The sequence below is a fragment of the Salminus brasiliensis genome, chromosome 6 (assembly GCF_030463535.1).
Source record: "Salminus brasiliensis chromosome 6, fSalBra1.hap2, whole genome shotgun sequence".
Lineage (NCBI taxonomy): Eukaryota > Metazoa > Chordata > Actinopteri > Characiformes > Bryconidae > Salminus > Salminus brasiliensis.
The window spans coordinates 41,953,514-41,981,366 of record NC_132883.1 but is presented as its reverse complement, the minus strand read 5'-3'; the positions used below and the strand labels follow the sequence as shown (position 1 = coordinate 41,981,366).

At 43.0% G+C, this 27,853-nt stretch overlaps 1 protein-coding gene across 5 annotated transcripts; it reads left to right on the top strand.

Annotated features, from left to right (window-relative positions):
- The first annotated feature begins 347 nt into the window (after positions 1 to 347).
- On the top strand, positions 348 to 27,853 carry dbnlb (drebrin-like b). 5 transcript variants are annotated; one of them, XM_072682454.1, is made up of 15 exons: positions 349 to 550; positions 8,085 to 8,140; positions 8,393 to 8,505; positions 9,267 to 9,341; positions 10,243 to 10,389; positions 11,922 to 11,999; positions 13,117 to 13,268; positions 13,405 to 13,447; positions 17,509 to 17,577; positions 18,163 to 18,277; positions 21,216 to 21,308; positions 22,999 to 23,070; positions 23,265 to 23,365; positions 24,884 to 24,959; positions 26,453 to 27,853. In XM_072682454.1, the coding sequence occupies exons 1-15, from the start codon at positions 468 to 470 to the stop codon at positions 26,587 to 26,589; spliced, it is 1,410 nt and encodes a 469-aa protein (XP_072538555.1). In that variant the 5' UTR covers positions 349 to 467; the 3' UTR covers positions 26,590 to 27,853. The 5 variants fall into 5 exon arrangements, with proteins under 5 accessions (XP_072538556.1, XP_072538557.1, XP_072538559.1 ...); XM_072682455.1 differs by lacking the exon at positions 17,509 to 17,577 and having other exon boundaries at positions 348 to 550; XM_072682456.1 differs by lacking the exon at positions 22,999 to 23,070 and having other exon boundaries at positions 348 to 550.

Genomic DNA, 27,853 nt, shown 5'->3' with positions numbered 1-27,853 from the left:
TTATATACCCCTCCAACAGGTAGCTAGCTACATCCGCTGTAGAGAGGCCTAGTCCATTAGCAATGCTTCTCTAAAGGGACTAGAAAAGCTGTGTGTGTGTGTGTGTGTGTAGAGCTTAAACTAGCTCAATACATTCATTACAAAGCGTGTCCACAAACATTTGGACACCTAAAACATTGTAAAAAAAAAAAAATATGTAAAAAAAAAATTGCATTGTTGCTATTACGATTATATCATATTCTGGCTGCGTCCGACATCGCGCACTTCCGTACTAAGTAGTGTGCAGGTGTGGCTCCAGCGTTTGATTTGAGACGCGGCCCCGTGGAGGCGTGGCCGTTGGACGTAACGTGGCAGGCGTGGCCGCGCTTCCCTCGCTTCCCTCACCACCTCCGCGGCCGCCCGAGTGAGGTTCCCCCCCTGGATCCGGACGGTCGTGTGCGCGGTCCTGTCCTGTCCTTCACCCAGAAATGTCTGTGAACCTGAGCAAGAACGGCCCTGCCCTCACGGCGGCCTATAAAGAGGTGGTGGACGAGAAATCCGACACTAACTGGTAGGTGGAAGTGAACGTCAGCGAGGTGTTGTTTAGCTAGCTAGCTTAGCTTAGCTTGGTTAGCTTGCTGCTGTGAATACCGTAGCTAAATATATATAATGTTTATCAGTAAAAGCATAGATACGTCTTGTGAAATGGAGAATTTTAGTGTCCACTGTCTGTGGGCTTGTGTTTTCGTCGCCATGTACTAGCTAGCTAGCTAGCTAGTTAGCCAGCCAGCTAACTAACTAACTAGCTAACTAACCAATGCTGCTTCAGAGAGTCTGAGAGTCAGCTCAGTTAAACCCACCCTGCTGTAGTTGGTGGTCTGGCCCTACTTTCTAAAGTTTAGTGCCTAAACATATGGCTGACCTCAATACTAGCTACCTACCTAGATACCCACCTCAGCTGCATCCTGTTTGAATGGGTGAGACTCTGCTGCTCGCTGACAGAGCAAGGGTTGACTAGATGTCCAGGTTAGATGTCCAGGTTAGATGTCCAGTGCAGAAGAACCCTCCCTACCTCCCTTTTTACTCCAGCCCTAATCACTGTGGCTGCTTAGTCATCAGTACACTGTCCGAAAATATCCAGACCCCCCCTCCTCCCCTCCTCTTCCTTCCTCAGCATCTCTAAAGGGTCCCCATGTGCCCACTGGCAGGCATGGAGCTGTGCTCTCCGGACTGATGCAGCGGAGTGGTGTTTGTGCTGAATGCAATCAAATCCTCACCAGCTTCTCCCCCAGCTTCTTTACAGCCAGTGCCTGAGGAGGGTGAAGCCTGTAGACCAGTGGAGTAGCTGTGTTCTCTGGAGAGGTGGAGCTCCATCCAGTCTGGGATGATTCGGACTGAAGTGTGCATCTAAAGTGTGGCTGAGTGCAATCAAATCCTCACAGTTCCAGCTTGAACCGTAATAAGGGAGTAAGTGAAAGTGTCGCTCAGGATGTCAAAGCAGAAGAACCCTCCCTGTCTCGCTGTATGCTACGCTTAGTCATCAGTGCACTGTCCAAAAGTATCCAGACACCCCCAGCTCCTTCACAGTCTCTCCATGGACAGGCACTGCCAATAGAACGGGGCGTGCCCAATGCATGCCTGTCGTTAGCTAGAGGGGTATGAAGCCCTCCAGTGTTGGGCTGTAGACCAATGGGGCTGTGTTCTCTGGAGAGGTGGAGCTCCATCTGGTCTGGGATGAGTTGGAGTGATGCATCTGAGGTGTGGCTGAGTGCCATCAAATCCTCACAGTTCCAACTTGAATTGTATTTAGGGAATACATGAAACTGCTGCAGTCTTAGTTCCTGTTGTCCAAAGCAGAAGAACCCTCCCTATCTCGCTGTTGGCCAGTTGTACTTCACTGTGGCTGCTTACTCATCAGTGCACTGTCCAGAAGTATCCAGATCTATGAAGCCCCCCAGCATTGGGCTATAGACCAATGGAGTGTTGGTGTTCCCAGTCGTGCATGACCTCACTAATGTATCTGAAGTGTGGCTGGATGCAGTCAAATCTTAACAGCAATGTTCCAGTTTTAGTTGTGTTGTGATGGGTGACTGGTCCCAAAGTGTACCCATAATCCGTCCCCCCACACAAATTGCACCACCTCCACCAGTTTGGACTGGTGACCCTTCCATCTCCGAGCCTCAACAGAAATCCAGGCCAGGTTTCTCCAGGGTCTGTGAGCCTGTGCTCAGCCACTGCAACCTCAGCTCTTTCTGTTCTTGGCTGACAGAAGAGGTGGACCCTGACGTGGTCTTCTGCTGTTGTAGCCCCTCTTCCTCACGGTTGGACATGATGTTCATTCTGAGACTCTTTTTTTTTTTTTTTTTGCTCACCACAGTTGTACAGAGTAGTTCTCGGAGCTACCGGATGTGTTTTCGGTATCTCCAGAGCCTGTTGTGCTGAAAATCCCAGGAGATCAGCAGATCTAGCCACACTCAAAATCACAGAGATCACATTTTCCCTCCATTGTTATGGTTGAAGTGGATATATCTGAAGTGGCTGGTCCGCATCTGCATCTGGAGGTGCGGTGCTGTACACGTGCCCCACAGTATGATTTGACACATCCAGGAAGTGACTGACTGTTGCTCCTTACTGAAAGTGGGCCACACAGAAGAGGCAGAAGATGGTTAGCGTAGCTTCGTGCTCAGGAGACGTGGCAGTGAGCCCAGATGTCTGAATGGACTAGAAATGAAGAGTAATTAAAACGAACCCGTATTTAATTACATTTACTTTCCTACCCAGAGCTCTGAAAGCACTGTACAGCAGATTACAAAAATATAAAGATCTCTTTAATGGTTTGAGGGTGTGTTTATACTTCTGGTTAGTTCAAGAAAATGATACATTGGTGCATTTCAGTCCTGGTTTACTCCACGTTCATACCGACACGTTTGCAATAAGAAAATTAGGATTAAAAAAGGAGACCTATGAGTAGAACTGGACAACATGACGATATTTTATAGTATCGTGATAACAATATGCTTTTCTAAGCATATGGAGGAGACTGCTAGTGCTTAATAATCACTGCAGCTGCAGGCTTCATTACAGACAGTGTGATTAGACTGGGTTAATTAGACAAAGAGCAGCAGATGTTGAGTAACGGGAGAGTACCTGAATAGTAGCTTATAAGAATCTGTCGCTATTGATGTTTTTAGTCTGTGATTTACATGTATTGTGAAACTATTGTCATATAGTGTTTCTACCATATCGCCCAGTCCTATGTATGAGGCACGTATGACCGTAAAGCTGTAAGTAGAGGTCTGCATAAGACTGGTGAATCCATGTTTCCTGTGTGATCCATTCAGTAAGTAGTAGGATAAACCTTTTGGGCCCCTTGAAAAGACTTGACTGGTCCCCACAACTCAACAGTTCTGCTTAAATTCTTAATTCATGCATTACTTTGGCCCCCCCGCCAGTCACAGACCCGATTATGGTATTGCCATGTTATAATTATACTACCTATATGGTAAGTGGAGCTGATGAAATGGACAATGAGGGTAGAAGAAGAAGCTAGTGTAAGATAATCACCATTACTGTTGGAAACAGTAATGGCCTCCGCCTTTAACCTACATACATACACACTAATCATCAAACGCACACACAGTGAAAATGAACATACGTGCCCGGGGTGGTGGGCAGCCATGGCTGTGGCGCCCAGGGAACAAAAAGGGCCGAGCCTGGCTATCGATCCCACAAGCCAGTCATCAATAGCCCAGTGCTCTAACCGCTGAGCCTCCACTGCCCTGCTTCTAGTTTGAAAGGCAGCGGCCCACAGCGTACACAGTAGAAACCCGATGCTGTCCGCCAGCCTCTGAAGTGCGGTCTCAGCTTTCAGTGTGGGCTGGAGATCAGCAGCAAGATCAGAACAGCTATGAAGGAGCTCGTTGTAATTGCTGAGGCACCATCATACACAGCAGGGCTGCTGGTTCTGGCTCTTTCATACAGATCTACTGGTGTTGTCCTGCTGGCCGATATAGCACCCCCTTAACTATTAGATCATGGGCATCAGTACAGCCCAGCCCAGCCCACTTCTCTGTAGCCTCCAGAGCAGGTTTCCTAGCTTAGTGATGTGACAACTGTGTAACAGAAGGGACACGCACTCACTCAGGCTGCTCAGCTAGGAGGCCTCTGTTATGAGGCATGGGTCTACTTCTCCTGAAGTGGAAAGGACTGGAGCACCTTCTCCATAATAGCTGCAATTATCAGTGGCCGTGTCGTATTACTTCTGCTGAGCCTGCTTTGCTGTTCACACTCGGTTCCTTTTAGAAGACTCAGTCAGGAGTCAGGATTGTGTGGAGCTGACTGGTACTATTCACCAAGAGAACACGGCCATTAAGGCCACGCACCGTGTACATCTACTGTGCTCTTTGTTATTAACACTGAGCCGGGCCCGGGCGGCTGCGGCTCTGTTTTGGCAAGTCCTGACTAGAGGGTTTAGAGTCTGAGGGCGGTTGTTTTCATTGAGCTGCTCCTGCTCATCTTCAGGAATCTGCCACTCTCAGTTCCCCAAAGTAAAGCTATTCTTTGCATGGTAGGGAGAGGATAATGGGACGTTTCAGGCCTGGCCAGATATCTCATGATGAGTTCGCAAGTAGCCAGAGAGTGAAATTTCTCAGCAGAGCTGGGGAGAAGCTTCTCTGACTAACTGAGAGAATCTTAAATTCTTAAAGGAGAAATCTACTTAATCTACATGAACTGGTGATTGCAGAGCAGACTGCTTTACAGTGGTGGTGAACGTTATCAGGGGGTCACCTTGTCTGCAATGCAAAAGTAATTACTTTATTTACTAATCCCACATGTTCTTCACAAATATGGCCTGGGTTGCACAGCGTTACACCGTTCTCCTGCCCGCTTCGCCAGAGTCACAAAGTGCAGTTTTGGGCGTGCCTAGGTCGGGTGAGCAACGATGGCTGCACAACTCTCCCTATTGGAGCCTATTAGACCATCAAAAGGATTTTGGAGCCGTTATTTTATAGTAAAAATTCTACGTAATGCTGCTTTAAAAGTTTAGGCTACGTTCCCTGAATGCCCTGCATATATCTCTACGTGTGTGTGTGTGTGTGTGTGTATATATATATATGGGTGGGCAATATGGCAATATCTAATGGTATTGTGATACATTTTGTAATCGTGGCAAATATATGCAAATATGCTTTTATGAGTATAGTGTGGATATCATCAGTGCTTAAAGAACACTGGTTAACTGAGCACTTCATTACAGAAAGTGTAATTAGTCCTATTGAACTATTTTAACTAAGTGAACTATTTTAACTTAACCGTTGATTCATTTAACTGTTGAGTGAAAATCACGGTGCTCAGTATGTATGTATATGTATGTGTTTATATATACACACATACATATATATGTGTGTGTGTGTGTGTGTGTGTGTGTGTGTGTGTGTGTGTGAATATGATTATTTTCATGCATGAATAATTCTTACTTTCTCACAAGTTTCAATTATTTTTGGGATTTGTACAAGTCATTGAATTTTGTTAGATTTTAAAGCAGTAGGTTTGGTATCTAAAGTGAGCTTTAGCCAGAGATGCTAGGCTAATGTTGCTAACTAGCACTGGAATTAGACTGTCCCCAATCTCCTCTTGGTTGGCAAACTTCAATACACCTTCAATAAAAGGCTACAAAAAAAGAATTAGTTAATAGTAAAAATATTAAAAAACATTAATTAAGAATTGAAGCCAAATGCGAAACGTCATTAGCATCTGCACACTGCTTTGGACCTGGACTCCAATGCGTGGAATAATACCACCTGCTGTGCCGAGAATTCAGTCAAATGGTTTGGGATGCTCAAAATGCCCGTCCCAACCATTTTGCTCTTTGGTGAAGTTTATATCTGGGAGTTTTTGGACTAAAGGAAGTCATACAATGTTCTAAACTGCATGGATTTGTTTGTGGGATAAACAGCTGAAGATCTGGAAGCGTTTTGAACAGATTGAGGGAAGGTGAGATTGGTGACAGTCTGAGCTCAGTGTTTTGTTAGCAGGGTTAGCCTAGCTAACAAACTCTCTGTTGTAAACTGAAGGAGTATGAAACATAACACCAGGCATGTCTTGGCTGATGGATTACGTCTGGGGTCAGTGATCAGTCACGTTAATTTGATCTTTTTGCTGAACCTCTCCTCTAAGCGTTTAATTATAGCCTCCAGTTCGACTGTAGTAACAGAAAGCCTAAGAGGTCTAAGGCTTCTCAGTTTATGATTGTGTAAGGTCCCACTCTCATTCTTCTCCACCGCACTTCCTCTATGTCGAGCTGACAGTGAGCGTGGGCTTGGCGGCCCCAGGTTTCAGAGAGGAAGTTGACACAGCTTCCTCCGTACACAAGTGGCTTTGTTCGAAGTGAGTGAACCAAAGCTGAGGGCTGCATTGCAGAGCTAGTGGACTGCACAGCTCACCGGATCTGTTACAAATCTAAGCTGCTTTCTGAAGGGGTTCTGTCATCTCCGTGCCCGTCCAGTCAAAACACTCACCTGACTGACCATGTTATGTATTGTTCCTTTATGCTTTCACTTGTTTTGCATGAGATGCTGTGCTTTATTGGTCAGTTTAGCTGTAGACCAGCAGTTGAAGTGGGAGATTCAGAGCTCAGAGTGGCACAACTGTCTGCTTAGTTCTTTTTCTGTGGCCTCACTCTCTCTGGGTGGGTAGGATGGCCCTCCCTCTCCCCCATTACCCCAACACGATGCACCAAAATGACACAAATGGCCATTAGTGATTAGTGGCATTTTTGTATCCCGTTTGTATTGTCAATTACCCAACCCACACATCCTCTCTCCTTATCACCGAAGACCGGCACACGACCTTTCCGACACATGAGCAGCCAGCCAGCACCTCCCTTTCCCCAGACTGCCACCGACACAGCATCAGCAGGCAACCAACACGCTTTGAGGAAAGCACAGTGTACCCGGCTCTGATGCAGAGATGTGGGGAGAGTGTAGGGGGAGTGTGGGGAGAGTGTTTCTTCCTCTCGACCCGAGTCTTCTTCCTTGCCACTAGCTTGCTCAAAAGAGGCTCGGACCCAGATCCCTGTAAAGCTGATTGGTGACAACATTTGTTGTAAAAAGCGCTACAAAAATACAATTGAATTGAACTGAACTGAATTGAATTGAATCCACTCCCCCTGGATTGAGCATGGCCGATCAGGCGCTCTCAGGGCACCTGGCTGCCGGTGGCTAGCAGCAGGACCGGGATATGACCTCTGGTCATAGTGACAGCGCCTTTTTCAGTTGCATAAAATACATATGAGTTTGTAGGCCTACGAAGAGGCTGTTATTCAGTTAGTCATCATTTCAAACATGTATCAGAAGAGACAACCTAGAAATTGTACAATACTTTCATTAATCAATTCTGATCACTGAGAGCGTTCAGTCTACTGTGAATCAGAAATTCCATCTTCTACAATGGGCGTCATACGTGCGCCTGTCCCACTGAGACTCTAAGGCACGCTGTTCACATGTGTTAGGCCTGATATTAATAAAAGTGGGTTTTATGTTAGTATTTTGCATTAGAGCAGCTAATATTTCCTTTTTTTCTAAAAGAAGTGTTGTCTATTTTTGTTTATTACTATTATTAATAGCTAGTTCTATTAATATCATTGCGTAATTTCAGTCACGTCTCATATTTTATGTGAGTTTGGCGAGTTTCCTGCTGTGAAAGGCAGACCGAACACACCTAGACACGTTGTACTTCAGACTGCAGTGGCTCTCACTAGCATAGTTCAGACTACTGCGGTACGAACAAGGTACCACAACTACCACAGGCGTTCTACAGGACGTCTTGCCATCTTGGGTCAATGCTAGGCTCAGTCGATGTACAGGAAACGCACCCCAGAGTGTGTACCACTACACACACTCACACACATGTAGATGTATGGATTGGTAGCGGCTCATACTCAGCATTACAAGACTCAGCATTACAAGGCCAAAAAATATGGAGACGTCCTAATCGCAGTAATCCCTATTATTGGATATGTACATTGTAATGCATTTGTGTTGTTTATGCGAGTGCCCTGTTTAAATGGGCAGAATACAGTTAACTGGCTTCTGTTGTGTCTGTAGGGCCTTGTTTACTTATGAGGGAAACAGCAACGATATCCGCCTGGCTGACAAAGGAGGTGAGTGTTTCTGAGACGTCCAGACATTTGTCTGTAAAAATATCTAATAAACAATGCAGATTAAGGCTCTAAAATAATTTTAATGTCAATATCAATGGTAATGACACTGTTACGTTAAATAGTACAGAAATATAGATTATAAATATAGCGCATCGTCAGCTCCGTATATATAGAGACCAACCACATGTTTCAGAGACCTGTAGTATGTGAAGGTGTGCACAGACTGATCTCAGTACGTATGTGTGTATTCAGATGGGGGATTGGAGGAGCTGGTGGAGGAACTGAACAGCGGGAAGGTGATGTACGCTTTCTGCCGAGTCCAAGACCCCAACTCGGGCCTCCCCAAATACGTCCTGATCAACTGGGTAAGAGCTTTCAGCACGTTTCTCCATCGGTTTTCCTCTAGTTATTCTCTCACAGCCTCAGTTAGTACGAGACCGCCCAACTCATATAAACAACTTTTCAAGTGAATCCTGTTACTCAAAATGCCAGCGCCCCCATTCAGCTCGGCTGGGAGGTTTATTTAGGGTTTTGTAGACTGAAGTAAGTTGTGTCATGTTCTAAACTTCATCAATTTTCTATGTGAAACAAATAATGATCTGAATGTCTTTTGAGTGCTCTGTATTCACAGAGGCAAAATTGATGGCTGATGAGTTAGCCTAGCATCTCCTGTTCTGAACTATATAGAAGCACATGTCCGATATCAAGCATGTCTTGGTAGATCGACTGCATCTGAGGTCATTAGTCAGTCATGTTAATTTGATTTTTCACTTGGGATTGCTAGTGCTAGAGAGGGTTAATAATAGGGGAGCTACTTGGCAGTGCCAAATTGGGAGACAAAGGGGGGAAATTAAATAAATAAATTATGCATTTAATTAAAATTTTTAGTGCACTAATTTTAGTGATTAATCTAAAAATACAATTTTATGTCAGACAAAACTAAAACAACATAAACAAAAGAGCTTTGGTGCCTTTTCACAGTACTGCTTATACATGGTGATTCTGCTAAATGTGAAATTCAGTATCAGCTGCTTGTGTCCTGACATTTTCCACAGTAACACAAGGCATTGTCTTAGTCAAATATGTTTGTGCTTTGTGTGTCTGTGTGTGTGTGTGGGTTTTTCAGACTGGCGAGGGGGTGAAAGATGCTAGGAAAGGACTTTGTGCCAACCACGTTAGCTCCATGGCTAACTTCCTGAAGGTGAGTCCCAGTTTTGGCTTCTCCTGAGCCAAACACATTGAGCTGCACTGTGGCTGGTTGGCTGGCTGTGTGTAGTCCTGTGTTTGTGCTGATGGGTTTCTTGTAGTCCTCTGCCTCCATCTGGTCTCAATCTGATCTCTCCAGCAGATCAGTCAGGCTGGTGTAAACAGGGAAATGAGTGGAGACTCCACCCACACTTCAGAAACATCAGTTTATTTACATTACGTTTTATTGGCATAGTGCTTTTACAGTGGATTTTGTCCAAGGCAGCTTTACAGCATCTCTGTGTGATTTAAAATGCTAAATTGCTGACATTAGAGGTCTGTGTGTGGGACCTGACTGACATCAGATATGTGTTTTTTTTTTACCTGTGTTTGTTGGACTAACCGTGATGGTGTTTAGTGTTCAGAGTCAGCAGTTCAGCCTGCATTGCTGGCACACAGCTAAACAAAGCAGACTCAGATGTTTGCACTATTGTTGGGATAGTTGGTTCAATTCCCAGCATTTCTGCTGCCACAAAAGTAGTTATTGGTAATTTGTAGGTAATTATTGATTAGTAATTGCTGGTGTGTTCATCAGTATTTTTCCAGGTGTCAGTATAACCTTCTCAGTATTGCCTCAAGGTATTGTCTATGCAATATATATTAGTCTGATTATTGGCTGTTGATCAATAATATCTACCCGGTATGTACAGACTATGTACATGAGTGTGTGTGTGTGTGTTTTGCTTGGCTGATAAAATATTACTGACTTGCTGTATATTGTAATAAACACACTGCTGAAATGTGAGGGGAAACTGCAAAGTTAGCAAATGCTAATTGCTCAACTTTAATTATAGCAATACACTTCTGCGTGTGTTGGTGTGTTGGTGTGTCTGTTGGTGTGATACCTATTTGTGTAGGGAGCACATGTGACCATAAACGCTCGTGCGGAGGAGGATGTGGAGCCCGAGAGCATCATGCAGAAAGTGGGCAAAGCTTCAGGAGCCAACTACAGCTTCCACAAAGAGTCCAGCCGCTTCAGAGATTCAGGGCCTCAGGGGCCTGTAGTGAGTATCATGTACACACACACACACACACACACACACACACACACACACACACACACACTAGACAGTAGAAGAGTATGCAGTATAAGTTCTAGGCTAGTTCTGATCCCCAAAGCAGCCTTGTGTAACTTCAACTCAAACTACAGTATTAAAGTCTTGCGTTTGAAATGCGTTGAATACATTTCTCCATCACATACACTGTATGTCCAAATGTTTGTGGACACCCCTTCTAATGAATGCTTTCAGCTACTTTAAGTTGCCCCCATTCCTGACACAGATGTGCGGCTGTACACAGACATCTTGACTAGCCTGTTGGAATAGGACTCTCTGAAGCAGATAAACATGAGCCTATTGGCTCCATGCTGCCTAATAATGCCAGGCGTGGGCTAGAGGGGTATAAAGCCTCCCAGCATTGAGCTGTGGAGCAGTGGAGGAACTGTGTCCTCTGGAATGATGGTTGGTGCTACATCCAATACTTTTTTTTATTTATTTTTTTGGGATGAGTGGGGATGACGAAGTTGGGTGGGGATCATCATCCAACATCCTGACCTCACTAACGCTCTTGCCACTGAATACAATCAAATTCTCACAGCAATGCTCCTCCAAAATCTAGTGAAAAACATCATCCCTGGACAGTAGAGATGGTTACTCCAACAAAAGTATAATTAACTGTCTTTAATACACTTGATTTAAAAGGAAAAAAAAATTAACAGGTGTCCCAATACTTTTGTCCGTATAGTGTATAGTGCTGCATAGAATTTAAGGGTCCCCAGTACAGAACACCTCAAGTCAAATATGTAAATATAGAGCTGTCTACTCATGTGAATAAACTGACACAGTGTCTAGGTCTGAAAATTGCCTTATTATTGTTTAGCTCAGCAGTTTTTACCTGTAAAAACATTGATATGATATTAGGATAAAATCATATAAGCGCAAATACAGTACAGTTACTGATGAGCTACATCTAGAGGACGTTTTTCACAGCACTGACCTGTTTTATTTCCTGCATGTTCTGCTAGTAAATGTTTGTGAGTGTTTATCTTGTTGATGTGCTGATAGTGACTGAACACATTGGGCAGAAGTGGACACAGCAGTAGTGCCCAGAAAGGTCCTACGATGGCTTGCTGATGCTAGGCCCTGTGCCAGCCTGCAGCTTGTTTATCTGAAACGCACTGACGCTGCACTGTGTCGGGATTTGGACGGGGAATGTTCTGGAATAGATGAGGAATGTGGAAACGGCAGCGTCTGTTTGAAGCACTTTTGCCTCCTGTTCCAAGTGCATTCCTGTGAACAGCATAGCGGTTTAAACCACAGTTCTGCTGAAAATGATGATAATAAATGTTGCTTATTTACTGAATTTTAGCATATAGGCAAATGTTTGGTCTATATACAGTACTGTGCAAAAGGGAAAAACACAAATCCTCCAGCATGCCTTTAGAGGGGATATCTATGACCAAACATTAGGAGCGAAATAAGGAATATAATATGATAAGAAAGATAATCAGGATCTGCATTTGTGTGTTTCTCCGCAGGGCTCTGTGTATCAGAAGACCAACGCCATGTCCGAAATCAAAAGGACCAATAAAGACACGTTCTGGGCTCAGGCTGAGGTAACCCTGGAGTATAATAACCAGCGGTCATTACACTACATTATTCAGTCAGTGCACAGGATGTATGCCCCCCCCCCCCTCCCCCAGTTCCCACCCAGTAGCCACCATAATGCTACCAGTGCCGAAAGGGTGAAGACTAGCATGTGCTTCCTCTAAGCTCCACCACATCTTTGGCAAAACCACAGCAACCACCTGAAATGCCAAAGCAGCCACCTAGAAACACCATAGGATGCCACAACACTATAGCAACTACTAAACAATACCATAGTAACCTTCTGAAATGCCATAGCACCCAGCCACCAACCATTTAACACAAACCACAGCAACCACCCAGCCACCACTAAGTAACACCATAGCAATTACATGAATCATCGCAACCACCTAGAAATTCTATAGCACCCATCCAGCAATCACCTGGGATCCCATAGCACCCATCCAGCAGCCATTTGGGATACCTTAGCAACCATCTAGCCACACTGTATCACCCCCTAGCAACCATTTAGCTAAATTATAGCAATCATGTGGCAACACATTAGCAGACACTTGGGACGCCACAGCAGCTGCCTAGCAACACCTTAGCCACCACAAACCAGCACCATAGCAACCACCTAGCAACGCTTTAGCACCCATCCAGCAACCACTTAGCACTTAACGCTATAGCAACCTCCTGGGATACCATTGCAGCCACCAAGCACAAACAGTTTTACTCTAGTGACCACTTTGCAACAGCCCAGCGTGGAAGTGGGAACCGTTCTGCATGTCCTTCATGACGTACACTGTTCTAGATATGTGATATACTGATATACTATATACTGATGTACGTACACTGATATACGATACTGATATTATGTTTGTTTCCAAATCACTGAACCCTGTTCTGCACGTCGTCTGCACGACTGATCAGCCAGGCAGTAAATCCTCAGTGTGGCAGCAATAATAACAGCATTGTTGATGCATAACAAACGTAATTGCCCTCAGCCTGTTCCAATTTGCTCATACATTTTAAATATATAAAAAGGAAACACTGCATGTCCTTGATGAAAATATAGTCTTGCTGCAGTGTATAAGGTTTAAGAACTCTCTCTCTCTCTCTCTCTCTCTCTCTCTCTCTTTTTAGAAAGACGAGGAGAAGCGGCGTCAGGAGGAGAGGAAGAAGGTGGACGAGGAGAGGCAGCAGCTGGAGAGAGAGAGGAAGGAGCGGGAGGCTAAGGAAGCGGCTGTGAGAGAGAAGGTGGCCAAAGAGAGAGCCTCGCAGATTGACGAGCAGAAGTGAGCTCCTTTAGGCTACCATACACACACATGATTGACAGGACGACTGTCGCAGACATTTGGTTTGGTCTGTGTGTGTGTGTGTTTGTGTGTGTGTGCATGTATGTAGGCTGATATAGTTGTGTTTGCATTGCAGGAGGTACCAACAGCAGGTGGAGAGTCAAAGTCGGCAGAAACAGGTTAGTAAGAGGGCGAAGAGTCTCTCTCTCTCACACACACATACACACACACACACACACACACACACACACACACACACCAGGGTTCGTACGGGTCCTGGAAAACCTGGAAAGTCATGCTGAAATCCAGTACTGAATAGTCTAATAATACTTGAACAATAACAAAATAACAAAAGAGTATTTAAAAGTCATGGGAAATATGGTAATGAGCTCCTGTCATCATTTTATATAATAATAATATAAAACACAAACTTTTACAGTGGCTTAATTTTTCACATGAACAATCGCTGCCCGTATTTCATATGACCATGCACAGTTTTGGCCATGGTATCATGAATGTGCTGTCAACTAGCTAGCCTGGACGGTCTTTCAGCTACTAGCGTGGACTAAACATTCCCTTAAACCAATTACAGGAACATTTTTGGTCCTGGAATTTTTCGGTACTTGAAATGTTTCGGGTTTTGGAATTTTTGGTACTTGAAAAGCCATGGAAAGTCTTTTTTAATTTGAAATTGGTTAAAGTGAAGTTAAAGTTTGAACCCTGACACACACACAACTGCATTAACTTTTCCCCTGTTCGTGGTGATAAGGATCAAAACATGATTCCAGGACTGTAAGTGTTGTCCTAAAGGCCACTTGAGATTGTGTGCTATTGTGAAATTGGTAAAATACGGTACTGTCCTTCAGCTCGTGTCTGCTTCATCACAGCCACGCTGTTATTGCTATGTAAACAAGACGTCCTACAAGTCCTCTAAATACGATAATGCTTGTCTACATTTATATTACCGCCCAAGGCCACAGTAGGGCATTCCATTCCCATTAGCGTTTGTGTTGACTGTGGTCGAGCTCCATCTCTACCAACCTCCCAAAGTGGTTCGAATGATCCAGTCCAATTCCTGTTGGTTCTAGTTGTGTTCTCACCTGACTTTACCCAGAAACAGTTGGTAAATGCAGGTGTAAACGACTTACGAGTCGCTGGTGGGGTTTTATACCTGGGAGTTTATTTGTAAGTGCAGCCTCCTTCAAGTAACCTGCAGTGTTCAGTCTCCAGATATCTGTATCTCTGGCCTTTCTACTTCCCCGTTTTCTGTACCTGGTGTCGGAGCACTGACTAATCTTGTTTTGCTCCACACCCAGATTATTTCTTTTTCTTTTTTTAACAATAGAAGCTTCCTCCTTCCTGATTTCACGCACTGCCTGTTGTGAAATCTCTTTTTGACAGCTGACTCACACAGACAACACTGTACAAATGTTAACTGTGTCAGGAGACACCTACTGGGGCTTCCTGGAGACCTTTTTTGCTTTGATAAGGCTGACATTTCGTGGGCCGTCCTGTCTGTAATGTCTTTATTTCCCGTTCGTTGAGTTGAACTGCCTTTAAAATAGGTGTGTAAGCCCTTCTTTCTCCTGAGGAACTCTGTATTGATTCTCTTGATAGCTCTCAATTTTGGCTTCATGATTCATGATTCTCTGGTTCTGCTGAGCGAGTTTGTTTGCAGCACCCTTCAAGCTACGCTGTGGTGATCAGTTAACCGTTTGCACCATTTGCATCATTTCACGCTAGCGGAGATAAACTGTCACTCATTCAGGAGGTGGAAAAGCTAGAGGTCTTTTAGGGACAGCCTCGGTTTCAGTCAGACAGATTTACACAGAGAAGCGGATTTGAAAAGAGGTTTTGAAATGGTAAGAGCAGTTTATAGAGCTGTGGCCGGGTACACCGATCATCTCACACGTTCCAGTTATGTCTGCATGGTCAAGTATGTCTCTAACATTTGCAGTTGGGTGCTTAAACTCAAATGCGGGACATCCAAATATAGCTTAAGGTGAATGCAAGGTTAGAGGCATTAGAAGAAGTCTTGATTCTTGAAACTGAGTCACTTTTGGAAGATGTTTAGGAGAAACGAACAGCTAAGAGGAAAATATGTTCGGTGCTGCTGCGGATGATGATGATCATTTACATTCATGGCATTTAGCAGACGCTCTTATCCAGAGCGACTTACAAGGTTACTCTTATTACAGAGACAGGCCAGTGTAGTGACTCTTGCCCAAGGACTCTTATTGGTGTAGCGCAGCATAGTCACCTAGACCGGGAATCTGTTGTGCCACACCAACCACTGGTGGTGGTGATGATGATGCTAACTTACTAATGAATTGCTGCTAGGAACGTACAACAAAGTGGTGTAAGCACGATGGAGAAGACTGCATGTACATTAGCATACATTTCTGTTGAGTGGGCCAACATCAGTGGACAGTGGTCTGGTCTTATGCCTGGTCAAACCATTTACTGGCTGATCACTGCAGATACAGGCCTGCATTGTTTTTTCTAGCTGGTATTAGGTAGATGTCAACTACTCTTAAAACTAAAAACAAAATTTAATGTTAAAATAATCTATAAAAAAAAAATTCCCACATTTGCTAGACAATGACCACTTTAGCTAACGTTAGCTAGATGTTGCTAGGTGTTACTTTGCTACTACCTGCTTATTTGGCTCAAAAATCTCCCAGTGTCCCTTTGCTATTTTTTAATATTCTGAACACACGTCCTGCTGAGAGCTGCTGGATTATCCTACGGAACGTTTTTGTTCATCCCCCCTCCCCCTAATTACTGATTCATTAACATGTGGCTTGTTGAACTTTGGCAAATGCCAGTGGCTTTATAATAAATAGATCCAGTGGTTCACTGCCTTAACACTCCCTTTACAATGTCAGCTCAGCTTGCCAGCTTGTGGTGAATTGCTTCTCCAGTTCTCACTGTAGAATAGAATGATTTTCCAACCACATGTTCAACCACTGCTTGCAATTTTACTTTGCTTCTTGTGAGTGCCTGAAATCACTGACCAGTCTGGTTTCGTTTGGTATTTTGCCTCACATTTCCAACTGTGAGCTCAGGCATTTGAAATGCCTCCGTCGTGTTTTAGCCTCTGTTTCCCAGGCTGTGTACTGTACACCTGGCTTTGTTTGCTCTTTCAGCTTCGTGTATGCATGTGTAAGAGTATGTGTGTTTGTGTGTGTTGTGAGAGTTATACTATCTTAATCTCATTTCCTCTCTCTCATAGGTTCTTCTTTCTATCACATGCATCAGATAATCTCTACAACAGATAAACAGAGTAAATCCGCAATAGAAGCCCCTGAGTAAACTGCTAAACAATAGTTACAGGACCTAGCATTCAAATGCAACAAGCTGATGTGAATGAAATGATGTCCAATGAAAAGCATGCATCTCCAAAAAAATTACTTTACAAGAGAAGGCATAATAAAAAAATAGTCTTAATTCAGAATTCTGAAGTCTGTGTAAAATAAGAGTTTGTTTTGAGTAATTTAGAGCGTTTCTATTGGTCCATTTATCCAGAATTACAGAGTACAAAGCAGCTACAGGGTTTAAACCATGGGAAAACAAAAAATGGACAGAAATGGTGATGCATGTTTTTTTATTTGACAGCAGTGAAATATTAACATAAATATTAAAGATCATATTTGTGATCATTAGCGGGGATGGTGATTATTTTATGGCAGCGTAGGCTGCGTTCACTTAACATATTTAATCAGTTTTTTGGCTGCTCTGGCTGACGCCGGCTGCTCTGGCTGATGCCGGCTAGACGCCGGCTGCTCTGGCTGATGTCGGCTGCTCTGGCTGATGCCGGCTAGGCGCCGGCTGCTCTGGCTGATGCCGGCTAGACGCCGGCTGCTCTGGCTGATGCCGGCTAGACGCCGGCTGCTCTGGCTGATGTCGGCTGCTCTGGCTGATGCCGGCTAGACGCCGGCTGCTCTGGCTGATGCCGGCTAGACGCCGGCTGCTCTGGCTGATGTCAGCTGCTCTGGCTGATGTTTATAAATGCAGTTGTTGGACATTAACGGGTTCAATACATAGCCAGTCCACAGAGCAGGCCACACTGCCTCTTCATGAACTCCTGATGCTCCAGTGGAAACAGAACTCGCTAATAAACACTGGCCTTCGTCTCATCCGCTGTTTATTGCAGCACTAATGTGTGAGTGTGTGTATGTAAGTGTGTGTGTGTATGTGAGTAAAAATCTGGTTTAAAGTGTGTGTTCATGTCTGGTAGGAGGAGGAGGAGCCGCCTGCAGCACAGCCCAAAACCTTTAAGCGTGGAGAGTCTGTGGAAAAAGCCAATGTGAGTTAGTGAGTGTGTGAGCCTGGCCACTGGACACCAGAGCTCTCCTGTCCACTAATGACCTCTCTTACATTTCCATACAGCTCCAGTGCCTTCCTTGGCCTTCCGTCCTTTTCTCTTTCCTTCATCTCTGAGCGTTTCTTCAACGTGCCTTCAGTCAGACTGTCTCTCTCTCTCTTTATACATATTTAATAATGCACTTGTTCTCTATATATATATATTTTTTTCTAGCTGTTTGGCCTTGCCTTCATCTGTTTATAGTCTACTGTTGAAAAGTCTGAAATCTCTTACTGATGATTTAAATGTAGTATCTCATTTATTTTTTAAATCACAGCCATTTCTGTGTGTTTTGACCTCCCGTCCACACCAACACAGTTTTGAAAGGTTTGTAGAGTGGACATTTTTGAGGAAAGCACCAGTAATGTCCACCACTACTGGACATTAGCATCATTTTATACCCTCCCTCATTGAAAAGTCATTCCAAATTTTCAACGGTAGCAAATACACATCTTTCTCTGCCACTCCTTATATTACACTGTAGTGCTTGTTAATCAGTGAAGATGCACGTGTGCTCATGTTCAACAGGAGGCCGCATCTCTCATCTCTCAGCGCTCTGTTAACCCCAGAGAAATGTTCCAGCAAAGAGAGCGAGGCATCGCCGCCAGCAGCACAGACAACACTCCATCCAGCCCACAGCCAGGTTAGACACACACACACACACTGTCTCACTGCTAATCTGGTACAGTTAAACTTGTATGGGCTTGCACTGTTCCGTAATACTCTCAATGATATGTGTATGTCATTAAATGTATAATTATATAATTACAGTTGAATCGTGCGTCAGAACAGACATAACTCTATAATAACATAATAAGGAGGAAAACAAGGTTTTTAAACAACTTAAAAAGTAAATACATGGAGAGAGTCCTGATCTCTCTGAAGATACCACTGGCTTTAATTCTGAGCAAGGTTAGCAGACCTAGCACACACACACACACACACACTTTTTGTTTTTTAATCAAGCCTTCATATATTTGACCTGAAGCCTCTGAAGCGTGCTAGTGAGATAGAATAGTAGAGTCCGCTATATTAAAAGATGTGTTTATTTCAGTAGTGCTGCATTTGCATGCTGTGTGAGGCAGCGGCAGAGAGAGAGAGAGGGAGGGAGGGCGGGAGGTTGGAGTGTTGAAGTGTGTAAAATTGGCTCCAGTTCGCAGCACAAGCCTAGACAAGCGGAGGGAGGTTTCTTGCCTGCTATTTAAAACATCTAAACCAAGGTCAGCGATTTGAGGCACACTTCTTCTAAAACAGATCCAGACTTACAGTAAGTCTGAGTTGGGAAGATGAGGCTCTGCTGGTGTGGGGTTTGCTGATTTAGAATATGAATGTAATTACGTCGTTATAACATTTATCTTCTATGTTTTAGGACGTATTTTATGAAAAATAATAGTCACTTTTTTCTAGTACTGATACTGAAGTCCTGTGTATCAGCTGACATCGATTGAGCACTTGTTGTTAAGTACAGTACAGTAGAGATGGCATTCGATCACGTTTTCTGTTCCATCACTAATACTAAATCCTTAAAATATCGTCTGGTGCAGATCCTGTTTTTTTTTTTTTGTTTGTTTGTTTGTATTTTGCTTTCAAAACCGCTGAGCTATAAACTAGATATTGTATTATACCACAGGTTGTTTTCTAGGACTGATACCAAATACTGATACTGAACTCTAGAGTATCGGCTAATGGAGAGCCAGTGCTTTTTTGATTTTGCCTTTTAAAACTGATGAGCTATGAACTACTAATGGCACAATACAGCTTTTACTCTTTCAGTACTGATATTAAATACTGATGCTAAATCATTGGCTACCGGCTGATACAGATCCAGTCATTTGTTTGTTTATTTTTGCTTTAAAAAAAACTGTAACTGAGAAATGGCACAATACCACTTTTACTGTTTCAGTATTGATACTGAATACTGATAAGGATACTGAGACTGATTCCTTAAGTACAGGCTGATCTCAGCTAATACAGATCCAGTACTTTTTGGGTTTTTTTCCATTATTTTTTTTGCTTTAGAAACTACTGGGATATAAACTAGAGATTACACCTTTTTCATTTTTTCTGTTCCAGTACTGAGACCAAGTACTGATACTAAATCCTTGAGTATCAACTGATCTCGATCAGTATTCAGGGTTTTTTTTTTTTGCTTTAAAAACTAGATATTAACTAAAGATGCAAAATACCACTTTTCCTGTTCCAGTAATGGCACTGAACCCTTGAGTGCTGGCTGGTGCTGGTACTGTCCACATAATCTGCTTTTTTTATTGCTGTCATGTAAAGTCTCCAAAATCTCCCAAACAGCAACTTTACAGGAGAAGGAAATAACCTCATTTGCAGCATTTTCTGTTGGTCTATTCATCATAAACAACTGATTCATAGTATCTTAAAAAGTGAAAAAAATCCAAAAATAGGGATGCAAAGGTTTTGTTGTATGATTTTATGGTAATATGGTTCTTGCAGCTAAGCTACTGCTAATAACAGCAGACTGTCAGTACAATAACAGTGAAACATCAGATTGAACATATTTGTCATAGGCGGGGCCTGGCGTTGACTACCACTTTGGGCAGTCGGTGGTTCAGCAGTTAGAGTGCTGGGTTATTCACAGGGTTGCGGGTTCAGTTCCCATTTCACCCTCTCTGCTCCAGAGGTGCTTTAGCATGACTGCCCCTGGGCTTTGACCCTGACTTTCTATACTGGATTTCACAGGACTGTGTAAGAATAAATGATGATAAAGACACAAACCAGATTGTAAAGTCTACTGTAATGCAGCATTATGAGTAGAACTGCACATTTTAGCAAGATTATATTTTTGTAATGGATAAACTGGATTTTATAATATAATGTGAATTATGGAAGGTAAAGAATGGGTCATTTCTGTGCCACAAATGGAGGCAGAACACTTTTAAACTAATTGGAGCTCATCAGAGGGGCACGTTTATGTAGCTGTAATGCAAATTCATACTAACCTGGTGCGGAAGTTAGCAAATGCGATAGGTGTAAAAACAGTAAAAGTAGAACATCCTTCTCAAACTGACACTTGACTTCCCACAGGAAGAAACACCCAGCTAACATCAGTGTTGGTGTGTGTCCTTTATGCTTTTCCTCTGCTCAACCGCTATTTGCCACCAATCTTTACTTTTTAATGTAAAATATTTATTACAAATAGCCTAAAAAATGACCTAATATGATATTTACCTCAATTTCTTATTAAAGCAGATTTTGGGTAAGATTAGATCTGGTTTGTATGGCACAAACCCCACCCTGTGCCTCACCGTAGCTCTCAAGAAAAATGCAAAAGCAGTCAGTGTTACTGTAGTTACTGCAGCCGTATTATCAGTGTCTGCTGTTGTATATGCATATTTGTGCTCTCTCTCTATCTCTCTCTCTGGCTCACTCTCAATGCCGATCTTTCTCTCTCATCATGCTGTTACTAAACCCTCCTCTCCGTTTAGCGCTCATTCTCCTCATTTTGTTCTAATGCGGTGTATAACCCATGTCAAGTGTCATCTTGGGCCTAGATCTTTTCATTATCTGTATCTCTGTGTCTGTGTGTTTGTATGTCTGTGTGTGTGTCTCAGGGCGGTTGAAAAGCCCTTTTCTGTCTAAGCAGCCTTGCGAGCCCGAGCCGCCTCGCTCTCCTGTACGCCGAGTCTCACCTGTACCAGCCGCAGGTACACACTTACACTTCCGAAGCCCAGTGGATTTACTCTTTTACAGTCCCCGTTTATCTTTTCCCAGTGTTCCAAGGCCATGCATGATTCAGGCCAAAATAATTCATAGATTTCTCAATTACTGCCCCACTATGTTCAAATGTTTGTGGACACCCCTTCTAATGAATGCATTCAGCTACTGAATTTGAAGTTGCACCAATTGCTGATACTGATACGTTGCACTGATACCAGGTGTGGGCTAGAGGGTTATAAGAGCTGTGGAGCAGTGGAACTGCAGTGTTCTCTGGAATGATGATTGGTGCTCCATCCAGTACTTTTGGGATGAGTTCGGGGTGATGGTGGGATGACAATCATCCAACATCCTGACCTCACTAACACTTTTGTCACTGAATGCAATCAAATCTAGTAGAAAGCCTCCTTCCCTGGACAGTGGTAGGATAAACTCTTTTTAGTACCCTGAATTTGGGAAGAAACAGTAAATGAGCAGGTGTCCCAATACTTTTGTCCATATAGTGCATAATTCATAGTGGTGACCCTAAAGCTCTGATCCAAATTCTGCTAATAAGGTATTATTAGTGTTAGCGTGACCCATCCTCCTGTATTTCGGTGTGCGGTGTGGAGTGTCTCCTGTGTGAAGTGTCTTTTCTATTGATACTCTTTCCTTCTTCTGCTTGATGTTCAAACACACGCACACACACACACACACACACACACACACTCTCTCTTCTGCTGAATTCTGCTCCTCCATGACCCCATAAGTCGTAACCGCACCGCCACCCATATAAAAGTGCAGTAGATTCCAAACCGTACATGAAATCTAACGCACTGTTTTATATGGGCACCACACTCTTAAAAACTAAGGGTGCTCCAAAGGGTTCTTTAAGTAAGGCCACTTTTGGTCCCATAAAGAACCAAGTTTGTAAAAGAGATAAGCAGATGTGAAGAACCTTTAAGAACTTCTTCAGAACTTTTCACTTGATGTAAAGATTCTGTACTAATTTAAACAGGTTCTTCACACTCCCACACTTCATCTCTTCTATAAACAAGATTCTTTATGATACCAAAAATGGGATCCATTTAAGACCCATGTTTGCGATAGAGATGTGTGATTGAGAAGAAGCCTTAAAATTAGTGAAGAACCTTTACACTCGTACATCTCTTTAAATCTCTTATGCATCATTTGGTTCCACATTTGGTGTGTGTGAGTATGAAGAACCTCATAAGAGCTTGAAGCACTGATCACTAATTTGAAGCTTCTCTCTAGTTTACAAGCATGGTTCTTCATGAAACCAGAAGTGGTTCTACAGTGGAATCGCTCAAGGATCCCTTTGGTGAACCTTTATTTTTAAGAGTGTAGCTTTTCATATGCAGCATCACAAACCAATCCTCAGACATCACAGCCGCCACCAGGACGGGCTCAGGTGTTCACTCGGTGGATGTGTGTGGAGCTTGTAGGGGTGTGTGTGTGTGTGTGTGTGTGTGTGTGTGTGTGTGTGTGTGTGTGTGTGTGTGTGTGTGTGTGTGTGTGTGTGTGAAACAGAAAAAAAGTGGATTTGTTTGCTCTGCACAATCTCCTGAAGGGTGGAGTTCAAACCCAAGCAGAGTTCTGACCGACAGCTCCAGAAGCACTGTTTAAAAAAAAAAAAAAAAAAAAAAAAACCCTGTGTGTGTATGTGTGTGTTATGAGTAGAGCCCAAAGTTGAGGAGTGTGCCACATCTGATTATGAGGAACCAGAGGGAGCAGCTGATGCAGAATATGAAGGTGGGACAGACACACACACACACAGAGCCAACATCCATTCATCTTCATTGTGTCCCGTCACATGTTCTTAAACCATCTCCTGAAGCGCCACCTTGTGGACAGAGGACAACAGTGCTTACAAATATCTGAAATTCTCTCTCTCTCTCTCTCTCTCTCTCTCTCTCTCTCTCTCTCTCTCTCTCTCTCTCTCTCAGATGTTCAGCCGGTCAGTGATCAGTATAACTCTCACGTGGAGCAGCAGCTGGAGTACGAGGCAGTAACAGAGCCAGACAGCGTTTACGAGGAGCCGCCGCAGGTACAGCTCTGAAGTTCTGACCACTGAATTTCTTATCAAAGAGATTCACTTTCATTGATGGTTTCAGTAGATTTAGGCCGTTTCCCCACCTGTCCCGAACACACAAGTCCAAGCCCAGGATCCATTCTGGGGTTGTCCGGTGGAGGGTGCTTATTATCACTGGTTTGGATTTCACACAGAGCCCTTCATTCTGCTCGTCCCTCAGCCTATTTACTATCGCCTAATTTACATTGACAATTTGCATCTCTGTTGCGAAAAAAACCCGTGTCTCCAAAACATGAGCTTTACAGCAGAAGAAAAAACATTAACTTTCATTGAAAGTCAGTGTAGAAAGATTTTATTACAAGCCATTTTTAAGCATTTCTATTGGTTCATTTATCATGAAGTTTCTGATGTAATATAAGGAACAACTGCCAGATTCACATTACTCCAAAATAGTGAAAAACATAAAGAATTGAGATTTGAATTGAAGTGTGACGGCAACAAAAAGTCAATGCCTGTTACCCTAGAAGCTAGAAGAAATTATATGTTTTTAGCACTTAATCAAATTAATCAAATGCAGTGTTTCAGTCACATGACACTGCTAGCTTTTTGATGGTACTGTATAAAGCATTTATTAAGTGTTTTAAGTTATTTGATGTATATAAAGTAAGAATATGAGTTTGGATGGGGTTATGCAAGCCTATTTACCACCCTGTTATTTTTACTTAAGAATAAAACACTTTTTTTTAATGCAGGGCTTTAAGCTCTGCCTTAAATTGCTGGTTCTCTGGGATGGCTTAGAGGAGCTGCTTTTTTATTTATTTATTTTTTATTCCTGTGTCTGACCGGATTAGTAGTGTTATCCGCTCTGGACGCATTTTGAGTCCTCCCAAAGCAATGTGCGATTAGCTAGATGTTAAGAGTTGTAACTGGGCGGCTTTGTTAGCTTTTAACCTAGCACCTGCTCGCTCCCTTGGCTTTCCTGTACAGATACCCACAGCGGGGCTTCCTCTGGTTCACCCGTCAGCCTCATATGAGGCTTAACTGTACGCTTTAAATCCTCAATACGCATCAATGTACTCCCAAAATCCTCAGTTAAAGTACATATACAAGCTATTGACAAAGTGTTCATTTGCATCTCTGAACTCATGCAGCTCATGCAGTGTCCTGGATCAGGTGCTATTCTGCATAATATGTTGGTAAATTCTTGTTGTTATATTTATTGAAATTGCAGCAAATTTCTCAACCTAATCTCTATCTGCGGCATCTGTAGCATACAGTTGATTACCACAGATAATGCTTTCGAGGTGTTTCCCTGAACATAGAAAACAGCAGAGAGCCATCTGACTCAAAACACACTTGCAGTGGGAGCCAGTGGTCAGTTGCTTCAGCATTTGGCTCATAAACAAGTGAGGCTGATGACACCGACATAATAGTAGACGCTCTACTAAAGATGAGTGGAATGAATGGTTAGATGGGGGTTAAGTGGTGTGTGTGGCGGCCAGTTGTTGAATGTAGTGTTTGTTTTCCCGTCAGGCGGAGCAGCAGAACACGTATGAGGAAACGGGAGACCGCGGCGTCTGTGCTCGAGCGCTTTACGACTACCAGGCTGGTGAGTACCACCACTTTTATAATTGTTTGGTTAAAACAAAACTGATACCCCAGGTCGTCTCATTATGAACGTAATATTAATAATGCTAATTACAATACTAGCAAGAAATTATGAAGTTAGGAAGGCCGGCACTCCTGCTCCTTACCTAATCAGCCATTGATTTGGCAGCAGTGCAGAAAATCATACAGGTATGGGGCAGCAGCTTCAGCTACTTACATCAACCTCGGAAGAAATGAAGCTAAAAGGACCAAAAGGAGGCTTCACCTAGTATTAGTATAGTGTTTCTAATAATAAAAAAGTGCTTGGTTAGATTCTGATGTGTTCTGGTGCTCTTCATGCAGCAAGGTTTAGCTGATGTTGTAACAAGAAGCTTAGCTTAGCTTAGATCTCGTTTATTTACTCCAACAACTCTTCACCACCAAACCACAACCGAGATAAATGTTAATTTTGAGGTTTCTCTAGTTGAACTCAGACCTAACATCTCACAGTCACAAACAAAACTGCTTAGAAGATTATTTACCTGGGATAGAACTAGAGATGCACCGATTCTGATTTCCCAGGTTTTTAACACATGACTGTCTGACTTCTTTCCTTCATAAAAATTATAAATCACAGCATGCAAAATCATTTTCGTTCAACTTTTCAAACATTAAATGTGTGATGGTGTGTTTGAAGTTTAAGCTGTTGTAGATTCAGTACAAACATTTGTAAAGGTCTTGTATTTTATCTAAAGCATATATAAGCCCTTATAGGCACGTCTGTTCGCTCAGAGGCCATATATGCAACTCTGCCAGCCAGTTATTTCTCATACAAGCCCAGGCTTCTATAGAAACCAAAATACTGAATACAGAAGATCAGATTACTGTTTCAAACCAGATCATTAATAAAAATCAGATAAAATCCTCATGAATAGTTTGCAGAGATCTGTACACCGAGGGGGGTTGAAGCCAACCCCCCAGTCTCGTCTTGTTATAGATGGGGACCTTATCCGTAAACAGACGGCATGTTGAACATTAGGAGAACTCCCATTCATGTTTCAGGTCAGAACAGTGGGGTCTGACGGAGTACAACAGTGCCATCTAACGTTCAGGGTTTAAACACTACTACATAAACCTGGCTGTCACCAAGCTTTTCATTAAACTGTTGATTAAAAAGCAATGCTGAGTTTTTGAGAATCGAGACAGTATTGCTAAAATATTACTTCGATGTGTTAGTGTGTTTTTATAAATAACAGAGAAGCCTGTTATTTACTTGAAAAGGGAGTATTGTAATCTTTTCCTAAGCTTTCATGCAACATGAAAAAGTTTGGTGTGTGTGTTTGAGCTTCATTGGAAATATATATGAATAAGCTCTTGGTGTGTGTGTGTGTGGAACTGTTTGATTTCAGTTAAGATAAGAACAGTTGTGAACAAAGGAACTTATTGAAAGCCTACACTGTATGTGTAGAAGTATGAATGTGTAATTAATGTGTGTGTCTGTGTGTGTCCTCATAGCTGACGACACAGAGATCTCATTCGACCCGGACAACATCATCACCGGCATCGAGATGATCGACGAAGGCTGGTGGCGAGGCTACGGTCCGGATGGTCATTTCGGAATGTTTCCAGCCAATTACGTTGAGCTCATCTAACACCAGCTGATCCCCCTCAAACACATCTGGGCAACACCGACTTGCTCCGCCCAGATCAGCGATTCTGTTGGGGGAGGGGAAACATGTCCATTATAGTTGATTGGAAAGACTGAAACAAAAATCATGGACCAATGAATGATTGAGAGCAGAGGGGAGCAGAGTGGGGGGAGGCTTTTAAACTCTCAGTTTAAGATATTCCACAAATTAACGTTGTTTACTTTGTTTGTTTTTGTTTTTTGTTCAAAGTTCATCAAAGGTTCATCATCAAAGTGTTCCACACAAAAAGCTGAAGATACTGTTTGACTAATTCCTAAAAAAAAAAAAACCCAGTGCGTGCGTATAATGCAGTAAATTGTTCACGTCTTTTATCAAGTTGACCTTAAATATTCCATGGAGCAGATTAGCACTTGTGTCTTTTCCTCGAGACTTTTTGCGTTTGCCAATCTTTCTGGAAGCATTCCTGTTTGAGCAGTTGAGACGTTCAGGTTTTATTGACGTAGAGTTCCTTAAAGCGGATTGACTGACTGACTGATTCGGATTTGAGAGGTTTGTTTGGTGCTGCCACGGCCAACAGAGCCGTTCCGCTCCTGTCTGTTTTGTTTTGCCTTGTTTTGTTCGTTTTTTGGCCTTTCTGCCTCTCAGATCTGAACACGCTCGCTTTGCTGTGCTGTGTCTGGATTCGAGTCTGGACTCCAATTGGGTGCGCCGTTATAGGGCAGGAATTGTAGAAACCAAGGGAACAATGAGTAATCTGTGATCTTATCGTTTTTAGCATCTCTGAGGACTTCTGGAGGACCTCAGTGCTGTAGCCTTTCTGCCAGTTTTAACAACAACGAAAAAACTGTGATTTTCTGTTGTGTTTTTTTAATATTTACGTTTCAGGGAACCATAATTCTGTTCATCTTTTTGCCTTTGGGTCCAAATTAGAGGCTGCCCTCGGCATTGCTTGGTTTTGTTTTGTGGCTTATTTGAATACTGGATTCATTTAGACCCACGTAGGTTTGCCGTATTTTTGCACAGCTGGGAATATATACATACACACACAGACACACACGATATCAAGCTGCCAGGGCTGTGCCAATAGAGGGTAACCGCAGAGTGAAAAGAATATATTTTGAGAAAAGAAAATCGTAACTTTACCGGATGTGGAACTGCCAGCAGGAGCACGGTTCTTGAAACAGATCATTGTGTATAGCTGATGATAACAGTGTGGGAAAATTGTAACTTTAATTAGAAAGAGGAAATAAAGGAACTTAAATGAGAA